Source organism: Typopeltis vanoorti, chromosome 16 (assembly GCF_054136105.1).
Source record: "Typopeltis vanoorti isolate ZY-2024b chromosome 16, IOZ_Tvanoo_1.0, whole genome shotgun sequence".
NCBI lineage: Eukaryota > Metazoa > Arthropoda > Arachnida > Uropygi > Thelyphonidae > Typopeltis > Typopeltis vanoorti.
Window position 1 is genome coordinate 96,743,388 of NC_143564.1, and position 24,165 is coordinate 96,767,552.

General features: G+C 36.6%; 1 protein-coding gene across 1 annotated transcript in view; it reads left to right on the top strand.

The window, feature by feature from the left end:
- Positions 1 to 24,165, top strand: part of LOC150098204 (uncharacterized) — a 264,871-nt gene that overhangs the window by 124,975 nt on the left and 115,731 nt on the right. Inside the window, exon 9 of the mRNA XM_090406279.1 lies at positions 13,687 to 13,904. Within this exon, the coding sequence (XP_090262405.1) occupies positions 13,687 to 13,904 (218 nt within the window). The remainder of the gene's footprint in view (positions 1 to 13,686; positions 13,905 to 24,165) is intronic.

Genomic DNA, 24,165 nt, shown 5'->3' on the forward strand with positions numbered 1-24,165 from the left:
AGGAATAAATTACCTCCCTACCAGGAGGTAATTTATTCCTACATGCTCCAGCTACAGTATTACATGTAGCTTAGAAGTACTGAATAACATTTCTATTTATATTTTTGTATTAATTTTCATATTTACATTTATATTTTTATATACATATATTAACGCTATATAGTATAATTCACATAATATCAGTGTTTATGTTAGACACTGGCCACTTGTCTCCAGTAGTAATGACGTGTAGTATTAGGGGTATCTGGATGGCGTCCAATAGCTGACAGTCGTAGAGTATGTGGTCAACAGTCTGTTGATGGTGTGGACTGCAGATGCATGATAGTGATTCCAGGATATGGAATCTGTGTAGATAGTATCTTAGTTTTCCGTGTCCCGTTAGTAGCGTGGTTAAACCTGGAGAAATGGCGTGTTTTTTCAACCGGAGTCTGCTTCTGATGCTAGGAAAGAATTATTTTGTTGCTGATCCGTTTTTTGATGTTTTCCATTCTTTTTTCCACATGTCTAGGCTTTTCTCTTCTGCAAGTGTTTTTATAGCAGATTTCGAGAATTTCTGATAACTTGTTTCTAGCCGTTCGTTTCTAGCTGCTTCTAGCCAATTGAACCGCTCTCACATTTCCTGCTATTCCAATATGAGCTTTCACACAGCAGAACTTGATTTCCTATCCTTCTAGAGTGAGATTTCGAACCAAATTTCTTGTCTGTCTTATTAATGCAATATGGTTGTTCTGGTTTTTTATGCTGTTTATAGTGCTTCTACTATTACTGTAAATTGTTGCTGTCTTTTGATGAGAGGTGTTAAGTTCTAATTCCTGGAGATATGTAAGTGACTGAAGTATAGCAAGTTGTTCTGCTTGGTTGTTGGAACAGAGAAGATGCAGTCTAAAGCAGTGTTCTTGTATGATGGACCGTCTGTTGTATGCAGTGAAAGAACAACTGACGTTCCTTTTGGTTTTGCTTCTGTCAGTGTATATTCGAATTTGTCACTTTCAGAGCTTTCCTTCTCCTTAATATTTGTTTTCTTTGCTGGGTGAGGCCACTTACTGTAGTGAAGCGGACGTTCGTAGCTATTTGGATCGATGTTGTAACTTTCGATAGATCTTCCGGAAGTGACTTCATATGTAGGAGATAATTCTTGTATTTTCAGGCAGATCGGTGTTAGAGCTGCAATAACGGAAGCTGCCTCGAAAGATATTGTTCTGTATCCTTGAATTATACATATGGCTATAAGGCGTTGAACTCTGTTTAGTTTTTGTCGGTTTATCTTTGATTTTAGTGTATGTTTCCAGGCAGATGCAGCATAAGATATCAGTGGTAGTATAGCACTGGTATATATATCGTTTTCAGCGCTAGTTGGCCTAATCGCCACTTAATCCTTGCCGATTTAGCTAGGAGGTTTACTATTTGTAAGCTTTTTTCAGCAACATATGAGATGTGCTTATTGAAGGTGAATTTTTCGTCTGTTGTTACTGCTAGGTATTTTAGCTCACTGGCTACCTCGAGAATGAACTTCTCCGTTTAGGAAGACTGTTACAGGTTGTTTTGATTTTTTTCATTGAGATGTGGAGCACTTTAGACTTGGTGCTATTGAAGGTTACTTTCTTCTTGCGTGCCCACTCTGCAATTTTAAAGAGTTTTTCGTTGGCCGTTACTTTTAACTGCAATCTGTCGTGGCCCCAAATCATTATCATCGCATCATCAGCGAAGGCTATGACTTTTATTGAAAAATGTCAAGCAAGTCGTACTGGATGGTCCAGAAACCTGGCCCACAGCAAGAGCCTTGTGGACAGCCTTGTTTGACTTTTTTTGTTACAATTGTGGTTTTTAGTGTCATAGTTGCTCTTCTGTCTGAAAAATAATTTTTTATAAGGTAGAGTAAGTTTTTAAGGCATTTTAAATCTATTAATTGATTAATTATGGCTGGCCACCATGCAGCGTCGAAGGCTCCTTGTACATCGAGTGAGATCGGTAGTACATCTGTTTTTTTTGCTGTAGACTGTGTTACGTGAACTCTTTCACTTCCATAATTGCGTCTACTGTTCTGGACTGAGGTCTGAATGAGTATTGATTGCTGCTCAATAAGTTTCTTGAGTAGACGTGGTGCATTATTCGGTTTATTAGAAGTTTTTCTAGTACCTTACCGGCAACGTTTATGAGGCTGATTGGTTTGTATTTGTTAATTTCGTCGGATGTTTCTTTTACTGATTAGGTATAATTTTTGAGTGTTTCCATATTGAAGGAAATTGTCCTCTTTTTAGGCATTTGTTGTAAACTGTTGTTATGAATTCGGGGAATTCGAGAAACTCCGTTATGAGTATGTCGCTGCTTATTCCATCTTCTCCAGGAATTTTTCTTGGATCCATTGATCTTAATATTGACTCGATTTCATTAGTTGCAAATGAGATGTCATCAGGAAAGTCTATATCTATTTCCATTCTTTGTCTGCAAGTTTTGTGGATTTCTTCATCTGTTGATTCATCGTCATCGGGAATAAACTTCTCTATCATAATAGCTGCAGTTTCTGCTAAGTTTTTAGTGTAGGTACCATCTGTTTTCTTGATAGTTGATAGTATAGGTGTTGTCTTGTTCTTGTTTGCTGCTAATTTATATATGCAATTCCAAGGATTCGATACGGTTGAAATGTACAAAATTTTTTTTTTCATGATTCTATTTCCGTGTTTGTAATTTTGGACTGATAGTTGTATTTGGCTTTATAGTAGTTTTGTCTTCTGCTCTTTCTTAAATCTTGGTTATTGTATGTTCTTTGGTATAGTCGTCTGAGTGCATTGGCATGTTTTCTTAGGACTGTTAGTTCGTTGTTCCATCATGGTACTGATTTTCTTCCATCGATGTTTAGCTTCTTGGTTGTTCTGAGTGTTTGATCGCTGAATTTTTTTAGACCTGATGAAAGTGCAGAAGCAAGGAAATCTATATTGGTTTGTGCTGACGCAGATGGCTAGGTTTTTGTCTATGCTGAGCTGTTTTTCGCTGTTCGCATCAAGGTGATGTTCTGAGATTAAGCGTGAAAATTCTTTTTTTTAATGCTTTTATAAATTTCTCTAGATTTGTTTTATTGGTGAAGTATTTGATGTCAATGCGGTGGTTTTTGTTGTCTATTCCATTTAAATTTTTGTTACTAATGATGAAACATATTATGCGATGGTCAGAACAGCTTTCCTCTTCTTCGTATTTCCATTCAGAAATGTGGGGTAAAATAGCATTGTTTGCCATTGTTAGGTCAACAAAGCTGCTTCCTCTGCTATTTTCAAATGATGGAGTGTTACAGTCGTCATTTAGTATGTGTAGGGAGTTTGATGCTATGTACTCTTCCAAATTTTTCCCTCTATTGTTTGTGTTTTCATTAAACCATAGTACCGAATGGGCATTGCTATCTATTCCAAGTATTAGGCCGTGGTTGGTGGTAAACTCTGCGATGTTGCTCAATTTTTCTAAGTCGTGTTTTATGCCTGTATGATAGTTGAGATACATACTTGCAGCAAAAGTTTTAATTCCTCTGTACATAATTTCATTAAGTACCGAGTCCTCGTTGCTGTGCTGGGTAATTAATATTGCCTCAACTTCAGGGTTTACCACGAGTTTTGCAGCTCTCTTTCTTTCTAATCCTTTGGAAAATATTTTATAATTACTTGGAAAGCTGCATATTTTGTTGTTGATGTTGTAGGGTTCTTGTATTAATGCCTGTCCTATATCTTTTCTATCTATGATTTCTGTTAAGTTATTGACAGCCTTGATAGAGCATTGTAGATTTATTTGAAGGCATGCCAGGGAAGTAGTGCTTTTTCTACCAGCTTTATTATTGCTTTCCATAATCTATGTTTTGAATTTTGAGCTGTTTGTAGTAGTTATATATCAGGCAGTCTTTGCTTAACACCGTGTGTTTGCAATCGTTTTTGGTTTTGGCAGTTTACGCAATTCATCTCGGACTTATTTTGTGGGCACTCTCTAAACTTATGTTCTTCTGAGCAGAATGGAACAGGTGGTTTTCCCCCTGCAGTCTTGTGTGTGATGGTGGAATTTATTGTAGTTAAAGCTCCTCAGAATGCTTACGTAGTCTGCACAATGGCAAATTCTCCACAACATTTTGACACTGATTTTTAGCAATTTGGTCCTCACCGTTGGATCGACTTCAATAATTAAGTTTCTCTTGTTCGTTTTTTTATTTGTCATGATGTATTTTTGTATCAGCTTTGCATCGGTACTGAAGAGTTCTTCATTCTGCATGCGGATTGAGTCAATTGCATTGTTGGTATCAATTTCACTGGGAATGTCATATATAATTAGTCTTGGAAGATATTTCCTATTGGAATTTGCTACTGATGTGTCTTTACATTCCTTCGTTATGTAGCAAATCTATGTCGGTCTTTACTTTCGATTCAATTAAGACTCCTCTGTTATTGATACTTTTCATTTTTGTGATTCCAATTTTGATTTTCCTTGGGTCGATTTTTTTCTTTGATGATATTTTTAGTTTCCTCGCTGTTTAATTGAGCTATCGGTTTCACTATGAGTTTATAGCATGGGTTATTTTCAGATTCATCTTTGTTTTTAGAGTTGTTTTTAAAGGCATGCGAGTATAGCTGAGTAGGCTGAGCCGAGTTAGCCTGTTCCTGGTTGCTTGTAGCAGTCTGTAGTTCTGTTGATACTTTAGTTTCGTTTTTTATTTTATTGAAAACCTTTGTTAATTCACTCACTGCCATTAGTATGTCCTTTTTTAAATCGTTCCTTAAATTGCCACTTACTTTAATTACGTTACGCAGCAAATGTAGGGCTTTTTCAAATTCTAATTCCTCCCATGCCACCATTTTAATATTACTAAAGTTGTAGTATTATATCCTCCTATTGAACTGCTAACTTTTCTAATGTACAAAGTTCAAGAAAAATGTACTTACAGTTTTCCTGCTTGTTCCTAGAACTGACTCTTCCATTGAATTAGGTTTCCAGTGGTAGCAGTTGGGAGGGTAGCAGCTAATCCTATTATGCACGGGTCTTTGTTTAGAAGGTAGCTGAACGATAGATACAGTCAGAACAGCAGTATTCAGTCCGTAAAGATAGAATAAAATTCACTCATAAGCGCTTAGAACTGTGAAACTGTAGAGTAAATTACTCACTGTTAGATAGATCACTGTACAAGCTATCGATACCAGATACATCCAGTTATTCTGTTAGATACCACACAAATCAAAGTAAAAGCAGGAGCAATTTCAGGCACGTCCAAGCCCTCTGTGTGTGTGTGTGTGTGTGTGTGTGTGTGTGAGAGAGAGAGAGAGAGAGAGAGAGAGTGCTGTCATACCAGACAAACCATCAGTCATATTTTAATTGACCTTGTGTCACCAACCAGGGTAGTCATTATTTTAGTCAAATCATAATCTCTCTGACCCCCATATACTCATGAAAATTTTGTCATACTCACCATATATTTCTTTTGTTCTTAAATTTTTAGGAAATAAATAATGTTTTACTGAAGATAAATCATATATATATTACATTTGGTATTTTTATTTAATGAATTTTTTTTGTATATAGTGTTTTATTACCTAATTGGTTTTTATCTGTTTGATATGATTTTTAACAATTATTTTTTGTATCCATTTTTTTCACTCTTTTCACATATATCTGCTTATATATATTTTTTACCCCTTTTAAAGTTGATTTTATGTTTTTTCTTTACACCATTTTGCACTTGTTTATTTATCAAATGACCTTAGATCATTACTGGCACAGTATGACTTGAGTAGTGCTTGTACCATGAAACTCAAAATCAATCAATCATAATATGATCTAGTTGATGAATATGAGTGCAGATGGTGTTACACCCTTGTCATACCCCTCCAGGTGGGGGCGCCTGGAGGGGTACTACTTTGGCTCCTGCTTCGGCAAGACAGGTGGTCCTGGATGGCCCAGCCAGGATCAATCGGCTAGTGGACTTGCCTGCAAGGGTCAATGGTGTTGCAGTAAGTCTCTCATCCCATGGTCCGGGTTCAGGATCCCAGACCTGCTGCAGTGCTGGTATAGCATTCAGGGTAGCCCTGGCATTCCACTCCTGAGCGCAGTCTTTGCTTGCTGGGTAGTGGGCATCCATGTGTGGCTCCATGGTGGGTGGGGAGCTCTGGTGCCACATTAAAAATTCCTTAAATATGAATTCTTCATCCTCAAATGTTTCAGGGACCCTAATAAAGTCCCAACCAAGTACTGATAATATAGACAGCAGAAGTAAAAAACAAAAGATATTGGATACTAACATAAATGTACCAAACTTTTTAATCATTCATGCAACAGGTGAAATTCCAGTTGGGAAAATGTCACCCTTCTTTATCCAAAAAGGTTTAAAAGGACTGGCAGGACCTCCCAAAACTGTCAAGAAATTGCGTTCTGGTGATATCCTAGTGGAAACAATGTGCAAACAACATTCCGAGAAACTACTGAGAGCAACGACAATGGGTGGAATACAAATTGCAGTAACACCTCACAGAACACTCAATTTCAGTAGAGGAGTGATATCAGAATGGGATCTCCTTGATGTTCCTGATGAGGAGATATGTTCAGAGCTTAAAGATCAAGGAGTGATGGGTGTGAGGCGCATCCTGATATGCAGGGATGGTTGCCTGGTCTCAACCAAGAACATCATCCTTACTTTTGATACACTTAAGCCTCCGACATCTGTAAAAGCAGGGTATCTCAGCTGTCCTGTTAGAATGTACATCTCTAACCCGCTGAGATGCTTTAAATGCCAAAGATATGGACATGCCCAAACTGCCTGTTGTGGTTCTACTATCTGTGCCCGATGTGGTAGTAAAGAACATGATAATAAATCTTGCTGTGGAAAAAAAAGCTAAATGTGTCAACTGTCAGGGAGATCATCCAGCATACTCTCGTGCATGTCAGAAATGGAAAAATTAAAACAGAACAAAACATAACATGTCAGGATGCAAAAAGAAAGCTGGCCACCATTACATTTCTACGATCCTCTTTTGCTGAAAAGTAATAATTAAAAAAGTGCCAACAGCAACTCAAACATGTATGTCTATTCCACCATTTGATAATTTCACCATACCTGAACTTTTCGATCGCAAGTGCTTCTCTGTTGAGCACATTAATCACAAGACCTATAGCCTTACTCCAGAGACAACTTCAAAAATTGTTGACATTTTTTGACAGGTGAGTTTTTGATTGAAACTCACCTGTCAAAAAAAATTATGGTGGAGTCTTTGACTTCACTCAAAGATAAACCACCAGACACTCGCACAGAAAAAATGGATACCTCGATACCCACTGAAAGCAAACTAAACATACCAACCGACCCTAACACATTTGATGTTTTGAACACTCTACCAGAGGAAGAGATGGATACTGGCCATCCATACTTCCCTAAAACAGTGGATAAATATAAATGTGACAAAGGTAAGCCCTCAACCTCTCAAAAACCAGACAAGTCAATAAAATCAAGACAATAGGAAAATTTTTACAATGGAACTGCCGTGGGATCCACCAGAATATTGACGATATCAAGATGTTGTTGCAGAAACACAAACCTTTCTGTTTCTGTCTACAGACTTAAGAAACTTAAGACCCAATGAGGACCGTACCTTTAGAAATTTCACTGTTGTATGTAAGGATAGAACTGCAGATGGTCCTGCTCATGGAGGAGTAGCTATCCTAGTGGGCAGCAGTCATATTCCTGTCCATCAGGTGCAACTTAATAATTCTTTGGAAGCAGTAGCGATTCGCTTCTCTGTGGGATTTCTTATTACAGTATGTTCAATTTATTTACCACCAAATGCTGATTTAAATGAAATTGATCTTGATAATCTTATCTCTCAACTGCCTGAACCCATACTTTTGATGGGTGACTTTAACGGTCACAATACTTTATGGGGTAGTGCCAACACTAATAGACAAGGTCGAATCATTGAAAAAATTCTTGATAATAATAACCTTTCCCTTCTAAATAATAAACTCAATACTTTCTTCCATATGCCACTCATATTCTGCAATTGATCTTACAATCTGTTTCCCCTCCATTCTTCCATTGCTCGTGTGGGACATTGAAGAGAACATATATGGAAGTGATCACTTTCCTGTTCTTTATACAATGTCTTCATAGGAACCATGTTCACCCACATGGATACCTATATGGAAAATGGACCAGGCTGACTGGAACACTTTCTCTCATCTTGCAAAATTTAATGCTGATGCCATCAATCAAACACCTATTAATGAAGCTGTAAAATATATAACAGAATGCATTGTCCAAGCAGCAACAATCTCCATCCCAATTTCCAGTCTATCCAAAGCCTTGGTGGAACCCAGAATGTCAGGCAGCCAAAAAAGATCAACACAGCATGGAGCATGTTTTGTAGATACCCCACCACATCAAATTTAATAACTTTCAAGCGTGCTTGAGCCAAAGCACATTATGTAAGACGTCAGAGTCAAAAACAATCATGGATCCAATTTACTACATCAATTAATCAAATGATCAGTCCAAAAATTGTATGGGTAAAATCCGTAACATGAAAGGCAGATATAGTACACACTGTTTGTCCACCTTAGACTATAATGGAAGTGTTCTCCCAAAGTATCTGCAAAGCTATTGCAGATACTTTGGGAGAAACGTTTGCTAAAATCTCAGCAACAGCTTCTTATTCTCTGGAATTTTTAATACTGAAAAAGCAGCAAGAGAAACAAAGGCTTAATTTTTCTACCAACATTCTTCAGCCATATAATCAGCCATTTTTCAAGGAGGAACTAAATCCTACAATCTCACCCTAGTGCAGTAGGACCTGATGACCCATTATGAAATGATAAAACATCTACCATCATCTTCTATGGATCTTCTTCTCTTATTATACAATAGAATACTTGCAGAGGAAGAGTTTCCAAATTCTTGGCATAAGTCAATTGTCATTGCTATCCCAAAACCAGGAAAAGATCCAACACAAGCAAATAATTATCAATCCATTGCTCTGACCAACTGTCTTTGTAAGATACTAGAGAAAATGGTTAATGCATGACTTCTCTGGTATTTAGAAAGCAACAGTCTTCTCTCCAATACACAATGTGGTTTCCATAGACATTGATCAACTTTAGACCATTTAGTTTGGTTAGAAACTTGTATAAGAGATGCATTTCTGAAGTCAGAACATCTTGTCTCAGTTTTTTTTGACATGGAAAAAGCCTATGACACAGCCTGGAAATATGGCATATTAAAAGACCTCTATAACCTAGGTCTCAAAGGACACCTCCCTATATTTATTAAAAACTTTCTGTCCAGGTGAACTTTCCAAGTCAGAGTGGTAAGTACGCTATCTCGACAATATCATCAAGAACAAGGTGTTCCCCAAGGCTCTGTCTTAAGTGTAACCCTTTTTGCTATTAAAATTAACTCAATCATTGAACAGCTTCCTCCCACTGTAGACAATGCTCTATATGTTGATGACTTCACAATTTACTGTCACTCACGTAACATGACGGTAATTGAAAAACAACTTCAGCAAGCAATTGATCATGTCTCTCTGTGGGCTCTTAATAATGAGTTTAGGTTTTCAACAGAAAAACGTGTCTGTTTACACTCCTGTCGAAAATGCACTCATCACCCAGATCCGGAATTAAGAATGGGATGCACTATTCCAGTAGCTACAGAAGCCAAATTCTTGGGACTGATCTTTGACAATAAACTTGCATTTCTAGCACACATTCGTCAACTAAGAGAAAAGTGCAAGAGAGCGTTGAACCTTTTTCGCACTCTATCCTCTACTGAGTGGGGTGCTGATTGAGCTTCATTGCTCCATCTTTATCGTGCACTTATACGTTCAAAGCTGGATTATGGGTCTCAAGCCTATGGTTCTTCAACACAGAGTAACCTGCAATGGTTTTGATTCCATCCATCATCAGGGTATACAGATAGCTACTGGTGCCTTTCACACGTCACACACTCAGAGTCTTTATGTTGAAGCAAATGAACCAGCTCTATCACTTCGATGGAAACAGTTGTCTCTTAATCATGCCCTAAAAATAAAATCTCTCTCAGATCATCCTACATGGAATAGTATCTTCTCTCTGCATTGGGAAGCTCAATATCACACACATCAAACTGCTATACGTCCTTTTGGTATGCGTATTAAAGAAACTGTGCAAGCTGTTAGTATTAATGTTGATAACATTAGCTACACTAAACATAACAGCATTCCTCCATGGCAGGTTTGCACACCATCCTACAACCTCTCACTTTGTCAGCTACAGAAATCTTATACTCCATCATCCATTTACCTGCAATTGTTTAATGCACACACAGAGCAGCAGATGCTGATTTCTTACCCATCTGTATTGATGGTTCAAGAACTAACACCTCTGTTGGCTGTGCTGCTGTGTTTCCTGACATTATTATCTCAAATCAGATCCCACCAGACTGTAGTAATTATACACCAGAGTTACATGCCATTCAGCTTGCACTTGTGCATATAAAAGAAAACTGCTACCAAAAGTGTATAATTTATACAGACTCATTGAGCTCTTTACAGGCTATCACCTCTCCTATGTATAATCCACATCCAGTAATTTATGAGGTGCTACACCTGCTTCACAAAATGAAAATCCTTAATTTCGATGTTCAGTTCTGCTGGATTTCCAGGCACATCGGAATCAAAGGAAATGAGGCTGCAGATGCAGCTACTAAATCAGCTCATACCTTCTCCACATACTGTTTGACAGTTCCATATACAGGCTACAGACAACTTATAAGATCAAAGCTAATTGCTCAGTGGGAGTTAACATGGCAAGAAGTATCAGCAAATTATATAACATTAAACCTGAAATTAAACACTGGCATTCTAGTCAACGTACAAAGAGAAGGGATGAGGTTGTCCTTGCTAGGCTCTGCATAGGTCACAGTCACCTTACACATTCTCATTTACTGAGAGCTGATGACCCTCCCATATGTGAAAAATGCAACACACATCTCACTATTCATCATATTCTGGTAGATTGTCAAAAATTTACACGAGAGAGGAATGAAAATTTCATTCTCAGGGCAAATTTCAATACTTAGGGAAATGCTAGCAGACTCAGGCAAATTGCATTATGTTTTTAATTTTTTAGAAAGAATTAATTTGTAAAAACACATTTGACCATAAATTTGTTTATATGTAAATACTTTTTTGCTTAACTTAACCTTTATACATACATATTATTCATTAGGTTAAACCTGACCAATTATGTATTACCATAGGCCTTGATCCTGTATATTTGTATCACCCCCTGCTGTAATTTTGTTAATATGTAAATACCATAATGCTAAACTTAAATTTTATACATCAATGCGGTATAATAATTCCTTTCTGACTCTTTAAGTATTAGTATAATAATGTTTGTTGTAATCTTACTAGATGTAGACACTGCTTTCCTTGACTTGTTTTGTATACACATATGTTAACCTATAATTATCTATTTATGTACTGCTGAAATCTTTGCAGTACTTTTGTTTATATGTAGATACCGCATTACTTAGCATACATTTTGTGTATGCATCTTATTTACTACTTTATTTTTTGAATAATCATGTAGTGCTGTAGGACAGCTTACCTATTTGTGGACTTTCTAGTAATTCTGTTTATATGTATTGCTAAATTCTTTTTATACCACATTGCTAAATTTAATTTTCATCCATGCATATTGTATAATAATCCCTTTTTGCCTATTTTTGTAGTGCTATAAAGGCATCTATTATAATTTTACATATATGTAGATGCTGCATTCCATGGCTTAGTGTTTCATATATTATGTATTAACTTATATTGTTAACAATTTTTGCACTACTGTAATAACCTCTGACCTTGTGTGTTGCTGTGCCCTCTGCAGCAGTTCTGTTTACCTAGAGATGCTGCTTTGTGAAACTAGATTCTTGTAGAGACATATTGTTTACAATTTTCTGTAAATGCTAATGTTGTAACCTTTAGTATGGCACAGTGTGACCTTTGTAGTTTTTGTGCCAAATAAACTATAAACCAACCAACCAACCCTTGTCATATGCCTGATTGTACAACAAACTGCCTTTCAGTATCTCTTTCAATTCTAAACAGCTTACTTTCAAACAAGTAGGCTCTATATTGCTCTGTATAATGCCTCATTTACACCATCGAATTGTAGAGGTTTTGAACAGTTTTTCTCTTAGGACCTTTTCACGTGCCTTTTCAGATTTTAAAAAAAAAACTTAAATACAGATACTTGTTCTATTCCCATGATTTCTAAACTGTTTTCTTAAAATAATAATCTGATCTTGATTAGGTTTGACTGAACCTGCTTGTTCTTTCCTCAATTTCACTTCCATAAATTTTCTTAACTTTTCCTCAAGTATATGTGTATTCAATTATTAGACGTTTGCTTTCCAGTGTATGGATTGTGTAGTGATTAAAGTACTGTTGCAAAAAAGTTGGTAGTGGTAGTAGGCACAAATGATTGGGATGGTGGCAACAAACAGAATGTAAGGATGGATATCAGAAGGTTGCCAAGAAGAGTAAAAGATAATAGTATGGTAGGAAAAGTAGTCAACATGTTGCCCTGATATGATGGTAATGAGTTCAAATGGCAAGTGAGGATTATGATTGGATGCTTACAGAGTTGTGTTGAGAGGAAGTAATTCATTTTGTAAATGTGTGGGATTTATTTGAGGGACGGAACTACACTTAAATGGATTTGGTGTAAGTCAACTGGAGAAATTTATTCTCTCCTTAACCACCTGCCCCACATAGACAAATTGTTAAGTAGCAAGTGTTTCTTTCTTTGACGTTTTTTTCAGATTTTCCCAAAATATTTCTGTATTCATTTCCTCTTTTCTTAAAATCTTCAACCTTTCATTATATCAACTTCTCATCTCCCTTGTTCACTCATAAAATCTTGTACTTCTTTCCTGCTAGAACCATCTGTGGCACCATGAGTACAAAAAATTCTCATTATCTAGTTTCCTATTTTGCAACTTTCCACATTACTCTATTTGAGATTTTATGCCAGTCAAAAACTATATCTTCTTATTTAGTGTTAAATAAGCTTCTCCTTTTTTTCCCTGATCACTGTTGCCCAAATCTATGATATTTGTTTATTTATAATAGTAATAGTGTGCATTCATAAAAAATGTTTCAGGCCAGAATAGAAATTGGAATAAATCCTTGAGAATGCTACAATTTTTCCTCACAAGATAATAACCTACTCAGTTTATTATATTTAGTTAGGCATATGGGGGGGATGCATAGTTATATGCTTTTCTTCCCCCATGTACACACATATGCAAAATATTTTGATGCAGTACAGACTATCAGAAACTGCAAACAGAGAATTGTCTCAGAAGTGAAGTTTTCAATTTCATCTCTAAGACATTGACTTTTAATATTTGATAATGTGATATTTTCAGTATACTGAATAAATGTTTGTGGATTTCTGCTAATTACTACATATAAAATAATTTAGTACCCAGCTTAAATTTACAATCAGCTGTCACCATATTATACTATCAGTGAGTCTCAATTAAGGTCATATCAGTATTAAGGAAATTCACTATTCCTGTGGTTACTGTGAATTACTATGAATTTGCTATGGTGAAACTTTCTGTATTATGCTATTGCCATGCAATGAAAAATTAGAATGCCATTTTAATCTCAATTTTCTAATTTTTGATAGGCATACACAGCACATGACTGTACTTTATCTATCCTTTTTATGACCCAAACTAGTACAATAGATGAACAAGAAATGCCAATTCACCAGAAAGACCATCTTTTCATTCACGACAAAAAAGAATTGAAATTGAAACTTTGCAGATCCATTCTCAAGATGCTTTCGTATTATAACCATCAACCAGAATGTCTTCATAATATTTTGTTACCCATTATTCAAAGGTAAATAATGCTGTTTGATAATTGATTTAAGCAAAATCAGTTCTTTCATTACAAATTATTTCTTTCTTAATAATGATTGAAGGTAATTTGGCTGTGACATTTATCCTTGTCTCTAACTGATTGGTCTAATGTTAGCAGCTGTTGAAGTCAGTGTCAAGATTTGCAAAAGAGCATTATCACACATTCACTTAATCTGATTTACTGTTAGATTTGCTTTATGTTCATAAGAACCTGTCAGAACTACCACAAGTAGAATAATAATTTTGTTCTGGGGCAGATAGATCATAAGGATCAGAATGGGGCAGATAGATCATATGGATGACAGAGTGGCTGTCTTCACAGAATGAAGGGGGGAGGAGAGATGCAAAGAACTGACCAGAGCTTCTGATCCAGTGTCCAATCTTCACCTTCTTGTAGTGCAACCAATTATTAGGATGAATGAGGATGACTACTGATTTGGGACTTAACTGTGCTGTTTCCTCCCCTATTTCTCTCTCTCTCTCTTCTCTGTACAATGTTAGTGATACTCTTCAAGGTCACTAAACATACTGTGAGACCCATAACCATCTCCTTTTCTAGGATGCATCAGTTAAAATGGTGGTGCCACAGGCCATCTATGAGTTAGTGCATGGGCCCAAACTTGCCAATAGTGAGTAATGAGGCTTCCTGATCAAAAAGTTCATAATCCCACTTCTACATACTCTGGCAGGTTGTGTCTAGAGAGGGAATCTGAGTAGCGGTATGCGGGAAGCATTTTCAAGACCATATTATGGCTAAGAGATTGGTTGCTCTCTGTATAGATGTCATGTACAAGAATCTGTCTCCTCTCCCTGCATGTCCCCACTGTCCTTCCATCCAACCACGAATGAACTAATAATGAATCTTACAAACAATGACAGTGACCCTCTGACAAAAAGGAATCTCTTTCATAGACTAACTCAAACCAGGACACAGCCAATCACAACATACAAACCATGCCAGAATCTCCTCAATAAAAACCCACTTTCACATCCACTTTACTAACATCTGTGACTTTAACACCAGCAGAAATTACATTCACCATCACTTACAGTCATTCATCCAAACCAGTCCATTTGGCCCAAATAGCATCTACATCCACTAATATCCAACCTCCAATGTCCAAATTACACACTTCGCAATTCCTTTCGCAACAAGGGTAACACCTCTGGCTTTGTGAGATCAGACATTGCATGCCAGAGAGTGTCTAATTTAGAATACTCTGCTTTCAACCTTCTCTGGCTTGAGATTTCCTTGCCTCATTTAGTAATATTTATCTGCTACATTTACATTCTCCAAACTCTGATAACTACTCAGACCTTTTCATATTCCTCTCCATGAAACTCAACCATCTGCAATCCAGCCATCAAAATAGTGAGGTCATTTTCCTAGGCAATGTCAGCATCCACAGTTCTAAATGGAATTGTAGTCGTTGAGAGGCAGAAATCTTTGCCATAAGCAGTAGCCTAATGCAAATCTGTATTAGGCTGCTGCTCATCTACCTATGTGAATCTTTACTCTCCCAATATTTATAACTAGTTTTAACTAGTTCTCCTTACAGATACCCCATAGAGGTCACCTCTCCACTCAGCAACTCAGACCACAATTTTGTGCTAGTCTTTTCTTTCACAGAATACCCTTTCTCAAACCACTTTCCCAACCTCGCAACCTCTAACACTACAAAAGAAAGTGCCAAATGGGGTGGCCTGTGGAACTTGTACTACTTTCCATGATCTGACTATTGCTTCAGCTCATTCAACTTTGACATCTGCTTCGAATGAGTCATTGAAATTATCCTCTCTGGCATGAGGACCTTCATCCCCCATTCTACTCAAAATCCTTGTCTACTTTCCATGCCCTGGTTGGCCGAGTGGTTAGCGTTTCCACTCTCCAGCCAAAAGGCTGCGGGTTCAAATCCTGCCACGGGCATGGATGTTTGTGATTGTCTATGAAAATTCTAGTAGTGGTGGGCAGTAGATGGTGTTGATGTAGATGATGATGGTAGTTGCGGTTCATTGTTGTTGGTGGAGACAGAGTTATAGAGTTGGTACCCTCGCTTGATGAGTCTTTGGACTCCCTGGAGGTGTCAGGTAATAATAATAATATATATAAGATAATCTGATATCACTAATTAGCAGAGATAGCAGATTAATAAAGAAAAAAAAAATGTATTTCAATGTAAGAAGGATGGAGTCAGCATTACAAAAATACATAGATAACATACTGCTTTTGTAATTCTTGTAATCTGGAAATTTGTTTAATTCTAAAAAAGCAGCCAGCTATGATAAAGGTGATATAAAAAGAAAGATAACTTTTATTTATATAAATCAAGTGGATATTAAATCCAGCATTATTTCAAAGCAGAATGCAGAAACTATGAAAGTTTCATATGAAATTTGACCAGAGAGCTTACGGGAATACACTCACCAGCACTTATGAGTTGCCCAAGCACGGACCTTATAGGAGACATGAAGAAAATAACTAGTTATAAAAAAATAATTAGTAAATAACTTTTATTTATTTATTTTTCATGGCTTTTACCGTTAAAGGGTATAAACCTATAGTATGTTAGCACCATGGATGAGCTATCTGCATTTTTTCTTTTTTTTTTTATATAATCCCAGAAACAATATTCTAGAAATCAAACATGGACCTTCTTCAAGCCATTTCATGCCTCCAATAAGTAGGATGGTGATATCACACTGGGCCAAAGAAGTTCATCTCCTAGTGCTGGCAAATTATTATCATTATCAGACCTCAAGACTTATTGTGGAAAGGTTCCGCTGTTACACACACACACAACTCATTGATATATGCCTGAAACATATTTACTATTTCTGTGCTCCTCAGGCAGTGCATTCCACTTACTAACCACTCTCCATGGATCCTGTACACACATAGACCCGAGAATATAAAATAAAACTTTATATTTTTGACAGATTTTAGACTAATGGATCATCTTCAATGTTAAGCCAGTTCAAGCAAGGCAAAACACTAAAAATGGATTTAAAAAAAAAAAAAGATATGAGTAGTGTGGTATAATAAGGTATAAGGAACACAAGATGTAAGAGAGATATAGTAAAATGATATATGAATGGTGGGGGGGGAGGATTTTAGTTGCATAAGAATGAGACTTCCAGATTTCTGGCATGGAAAAGCAGTCATTCTGTTTAAATTCGGGCAGTATAGTAAGGCTTCAGCACTCTTCTTGAATAAGGATTTGAATTTGTAGCACTATCCATGGAAGTGTAGTTCCTGACTAAAATATTCTATGATCAGTGTCACTCCCATGACTGTACTAAACCAGATTTCTCATATTAAAAGAAAAAAAAAAAAAAAATCGGGTATTAGTGTCTGCCATGTTTGAACTGGCTTAACACTGAAGATGATCTGTTAGTCTCAGCTTGAAATGTCTGTCAGAAATGAAGTTTCATATATTCTTGTGTCTAGATGTGTATCATCCTTTATTATGACACAGATACCTTTAAAGAATTAATCACTCCTCATGATCCTGCCCACACCCTCATTATACAGCTTCCATATAGTTTTTTGTTCCATCCTTGTCTTCCTTCATGCTGTGGAAAATCTTTTCCACATTAATCTAGTAACACTCCTTACCAATGTACATGTTTCAGCCATGTCACCCTTTTTACTGCTATCCACCAGGCTCTGTATATAGCATCCCTTTGATGTCATATCTAACAGTCCAGAAATCTGATACCATTTTCTTTCTTAATTGTTTATGGATTCTTTCCAGTATATTTGCATCCCCTCTTGAAAACCAGGTGAGCAAATCTGGACACAGTAATTCATATATAGCCTGATCAAGTCATTGTACAGTGGATCCATAATTCCTTTACTATTACATGTTAGTGTTCTCATTGTCATATTCTGTTGTGATGCCTCACAAATTAATGTGACTTCTAAATTTCAAATCCTTGTCCACCATCACCAAAATTCATAATTTTCCCTGTCTTCAAGATATCTATATCAATTGTATATATAAACTCCATATTCCATCCTTGCCTTTGAAATTTGAAACCTTCCTTTACACAACATTGAATTGCTGACCACTTGCACACTCAGAGAGTCTATCTTTCTCTAGAGCCACAATATGTGTTCTTCTGCTCATAGTTCTGCTCATCTTAACTAATTGCATATGCAATTAAGATGATTAATACCAGTAATTAGCCAAACAGAATATTATTATTATGATGATTATTATTGTACGGGGCACTTCCATGAAGTCCAAAAGACTCATCACAGGAGACCCAAACTATCCACACAATGTTCCACACATCTCCTTAATCCACACATCTCCTTAAACCCATTAACAGACAAAGCACTTACAATGCTCTAGCAACCTATTCCACTCATTCACAACTCTCCAAGTAAAATATCTGGTCCTTACACCCCTACTAACCACACCTTTATTCAACTTCCAATGGATGACCTCTTGTTTTGGCCCATCTAGATAAGTGCTGAAACATTTTCCCTACATCAGTCCTATAAAACCCTTTAAGCAACTTAAATGTTTCTATTATATCTCCTCTTTTTCTCCTTTCAACCAACTTGCAATCTACACATCCTCAACCTATCCTCACAGAGAATATTCCACAGACCACTCACTGTCACGGTTGCCTCGCTTCTGAATATTCCCCACTGCTTCCTCATCCCCAAGAAACCCAGGAGACCAGAACAGAGTAAAGTAATCCAAATATACATGTATCAAGGCCTTATAAAGAGGAATAACAACTTCTTTATCTCTACTTGTTAGTTGTTCTCCAACAGCCAAGTAATCTTATGGGCTCTAAATCTTATGGTTCTCTAAACATTAATTCTCTGTCTACCACCATCCCTAAATCTCTAGCTTCATCTGTTTCCTAGAGTACAGTTCCATCAATGTGGCACACAGCTTGTAATCTATATATCCCAAAATGCATAACTTAACTTTCTCTGCATTAAACTGACATCTATTATCTTTTGCCCATACTGACATCCTATTTAAATTGTCCTGCAAGCTTCCACATTGCCTTGATTAACTATTACTCTGTCTAATTTTGCATCATCAGCAAACAACTGAATATTTCCTTTCAGGTTATTTCCTATATAATTTATCTACAAAATAAACAGTAGTGGTTCCAACACTGAACCTTGCAGCACACCAACTAGTTACCTGTTTTTACTTTGATTCGGCCCCTCCACATACCACTTTTTGATATCTGTACAGCAGCCATCCTCTTATCCACTTAACCAGTGTCATATCCAAAACCATTTGTTCTCATTTGCATAAGATAGTTCCTTGTAGTATTCTGTCAAATTCATTTGCAAAATCCAGCAGAATCATCATGTAGCCATTTCCTTTATCCAACCAAGCTTTTACTCTATTATAAAAAGTTAGTAAATTACTAAGGCATGACCAACCCTTCACAAAGCCATGTTGTCCCTTATACAATATCATATTTTTATCCACCCAATTTTGAATTCTCTTTTCACCAATCTTTTCTAGTACTAAAACACCATGCTTGAGAAACTGATTGGTCTATAATTGGCTATTGCAGTCTTAGAACCTCCCTTATGCAAGGGAATTATTTTGCCCTCTTTCCACTCTCTTGGAATTCTACCAGAACTAAGATTTGAAGAAACTAGTCAGAAACATTGCTAGTTCCCTTGCATATTCTCGCCAAACCCATGCTGATATACCATCTTATCCAAGCTGTATTTACATTGAGATTCTGCAATATCTTAAGAACCTCCAGTTCATCCACCTTTGTTCCCACATTAGTGTCTGTCACATATGTTAGCAGTAACCTCACTTAGATGATATACCCTTGCAAAATGGTCACTCAGTAACGCAACTATTTTATCTGTTTCTGTCACCTCATGACCATCATCATTAAGGTTAATCTTCCATAGTCATTCTTCCTCTTACATGCCAAATAAGGAAAGAACTCTTTGGGATTTCCTTTGTCCTGCTCAGCAAGATTCTTCTCATAATCTAATTTTGTCTTCTTTGTCATGCTGGTCACCTTTCTTGCCTAAGCCTTGTACTATTCATGAGTTTGCTGGGCATCTTTCTCCTTATATACCTTTCACAGCATTTTCCTCGTAATATCATTTAGAATGCAGCTCATTCTAAATGATATTACTCATCCTTCTAACTCCTACCTGATTAACCCTCCTTAGCTTAGTTATACAATTTAATATTGCTTCCTCTAGATGACTCTTAATTATCTCCTATGCACTACTACCATCCTTTCTTTGCTCTGTTTTATGTCATGGCACAAATTTAAGCTTCTTCTAAAGTTTGTTACAATCACCTGCCTTGTAGTTCCATATACAAGTTCACATATATCTTTTCTTGACAAAATATTCCTCATGTTTTACAATCTCCCAAGTCAAGATTGCATGATCACTTTTGCCAATTGGAGGCAATGTGGCCACCTTGGTTATGTATAGCTTTTCTGATTCTGTGATCAGGTCAATACTCTCACACCACTAGTCCCCTCCATCACATGCTGTCTCAAGTAATTATCTCTCAGTAGGTGTATAAATTCCATTTCTTTCCTACCATGTGATGTTTCTTCCTTCCAGTCTATATCTCCATAGTTGAAGTACACCATAATAATCACTCGACCTGTGCTCATTACACTAATTTGCCAATGCATGTCTTCCAGATCATCTGTGGAACATAGACCACAGATCTACAAATCCTACATATTGATTCATATGCTATCAACAACCCTCCTCCACAGTTCACCTCTATCATAGCATAGCAGGAGACTTACATTCTTCACCTTCTTGCTCTTCAGTTTTCCTTCTTCTAACAACTCCTTTACATCCTCCCTCATAGAAGACTTCTCACCTCTCAAATCATTTGTGCCAACCAAGATAATCATTTCTTTCACCTTACCCTTTTTGCATCGAGATGGTGTGACTAATATCGTGAATTTTTTTTTACACCATGGAAATATGATTTTGTTACACTTTCATTAAGTACTCCTCCCCTGATCATTGAGTCTCTGTAGATAATATATCCCCTTAACTTGTTTTTCTCGTTTATTCACTCAGTCTTTATTATTACTTCAGACTACCTGCTTCTTCTTCCTTTTCTCATCATCATCAAATTCCTGATATATACGCTCAAGGGATATACAGGATATGATAGTACTACATGAAAAATTACATAATTTCTAACTTCTTATCTACAATTTTCCTCCAAACCAGTCTGTTACCTGTCAAGACTCCAACATTATCAGATCTTAAATTTCTATCTTCTAAGGAACTTTTTACTGTATCAATCCACTTATATCTTGGTCTTCCTTTGGATCTTTTTCCTGCCAACTGGGCAGAGAACACTTGTTTTGCTAATCTTTCTTCTCCCATTCCGTTTAAACGACCAGAGCATCTGAGATTAGCTCTGTTAAATCATTCCTGGATGCTGACAGTGTCAAGTTCTTTCCTAACATCCTCGCTTTTTAATCTGATGTTGCCATTGTTGCCATCTGCTCATGCCCCTAATCTTTCTCAATACTCTCATATCTGCTGTCTCTAGTCTTTGGTCAAGTGTTTTACTTCAGACCTAGCTCTCAGATCTATAAGTTAAAATAGGCTTGAATACTGTCTTGTATAAACCTAATTTAGTGTTTTGGCTAATTTCTCTCTTATTCGATATAAATTTATTGAGTTGACTTCCTGCCATACCAGCTTTGTTGATTCTGTTCTCTATTTCCATATTTAATTTACTATCTTAACTAAAAATCGTTCCTAAGTATATGAAATGTTTTACTTGTTCTATATGTTCTCCATTCACAATGCTGTTGATATTTTCAATGTTTCTGCCTATTTTTATTGTCCTTGTCTTTTTAATGCTGGCCTTTATACCATATCTATTGCAACAGTTATTCACTTTAGTCAGGGAATCTTGCAGATGTAGTGGATTTATTTAGAAGTATAACATCATCCGCATAAAGCAAAAAGCTGAAATTATCATCTCCAATTTTTATATCAGGTTTAATACCACTTTCCTTCATAATATGATCCATGTAGATAATGAATAACAGAGGGGATAATGTATATCCTTGTCTGACACCGGATTTAACATTAAACCACCTTCCTATACTTCCTTCAATTCTAACTGCTGACTTACAACTCAAATAAAGACTAAGTATTGCTTGATATAATGCCTAATTGACACCACATAGCTGTAGTGTGTCGAATAGCTGATCTCTTGGCACCATGTCATATGCCTTCTCCAGATCTACAAAACTTAAATACAGATCTTTGTTATATTCCCATGATTTCTCAACTGTTTGTTGTACAGTGAAAATCTGATCCTGACAGCCTCTATTTGACCTGAATCCAGCTTGTTCTTCACCAAGCGTCTCTTCCACAATCCTTCTCAACCATTTCTAAAGTATACTGGCATAAATCTTACCAAGAACACTCAGTAGAGAAATATCTCTGTAATTCTCACATTCAGTTTTATTTCCCTTTTCATATATGGGTACTATGAGAGCTCTGCTCCAATCATCTGGAATTCATCCCTCTGTCTATTCTAAACTATGCAGTGCAGCCACTACTTTTATACCTCCATACTTGAGCATTTCTGGTCGAATATCATCTACTCCTGCTGCCTTTCCACATTTCAGGCTTTTGATGGCTTTTTTCTACTTCAAGAATGGATATATATTTCTGACTGCATGCCTGGTCAGTGTTTTTTACCACTGTGCTGTCATCACTGCTTGTTTCATTTGACAATTTTTTGAAGCAATTACTCCATACTTCAAGGATATCTTTTCTCCTGTTTTCATGTCACCTTTATCATCTCTAACTCCTTTTACAGCACTCTTTCCTCCATTTCTGAGCTTCTTCAACAACCTCCAGAATATCTTGCCACCTTATATTTATTTTCTATGTTCCTACCAAAGTCCTCCCATGACATTTGTTTAGCTAGTTTTACACAGTGTTTCTTACATTTGTCTCTGTATTCTCTAAGAGCACAAGCTGACTTATTTTCCAGGAACGAACTTTTTATATGCTTTCTTCTTTTCTTTCACTGCCTCTTTAACTTCCTGTGTCCACCATTCAGTTCTAATTTTTCTATCCTTACAGACAACCTCACCACATGCCTCTCTCTCTGGCTAAATGAATCAGTGTTTTCTTCAGGGCTTGCCACTGAATCTCCAAGGTTTGGTTCCTCTTCTCAAATTCTTTCATTTTTCTTGAATAATGTTTGTATATTTCATTTTACAGTTCACATCTGTGAGCTGCTCAACTTTTATTTGCTTTAAAACTTTCTTATATGTTCTTCTTTTCTGAAATTCAGTTTTATCTTGCTTAAGACTAAATGCTGATCACTTCCAATTTCAAATCCTCTGTACACTCTGGGACCAGGGAGAAAACATCGCAATCAACAATAACATAGTCAATAAGACTTTTCTTATTCCTTGCCTCTTCTCTCCATGTGAATTTGTGCACATTTTCCTGGTGTAACATTGTATTAGTAATAACCAGTCCATATCTTGAGCAGAAATCTAACAGGTAATTGCCATTATTATTAGCTTTGCTCTTTTCTTCAGTTTTTTCCAATATATTTTTGTATGTCTGACAATCATTTCTTACTCTGCTATTTAGATACCCAACAAGGACCAACTTTTCCTTTTTCATTGTGTCAGTTTCTTTCTCTAAAGCATCAAAAAATTCCCTCCACTTCTATTTTAATAGAGCCTTCTGTGCGACCATAGGCACAAATAAGTCTCATTATCCAGTTTCCCATTCTCGTTTTGCCCACATCACTCTACTTGAGACTGCCTGCCATTCAAGAAGATTAGCCTCGTATTTAGTGTTGAATACTATGGCTACTCCTTCTTTTCCTTGATTGTCATTGCCTGAATATAACATTTTGTATTTATTGCTCAGAAAGATATCACCAGTTTTTGTCTTTTTTGTTTTGGTCCCCCCTATTATGTCGATCTGGTTCTTATCCAGTTCCTCAGCTAGCTCCATTCTTTGCCATTCAAGCTTCTTATCTTGATAGTACCGATCTTGAACTCTGGTGATGTTGAATTGGGGGGTGGGTTTTAGGATTTGTTTCAGTAGCTGACTTTTTTGCTGTTTACCCTGGTTCCCTGCTGAAAACAACGGGGTGCTTGTTTAACCGGGCGATTGCCCAGCTAGCTGAAATTCTGTCATGATTTTTTATTTTGGTTTAAGCCAATAAGAATACAATTTGGTCTGCTAA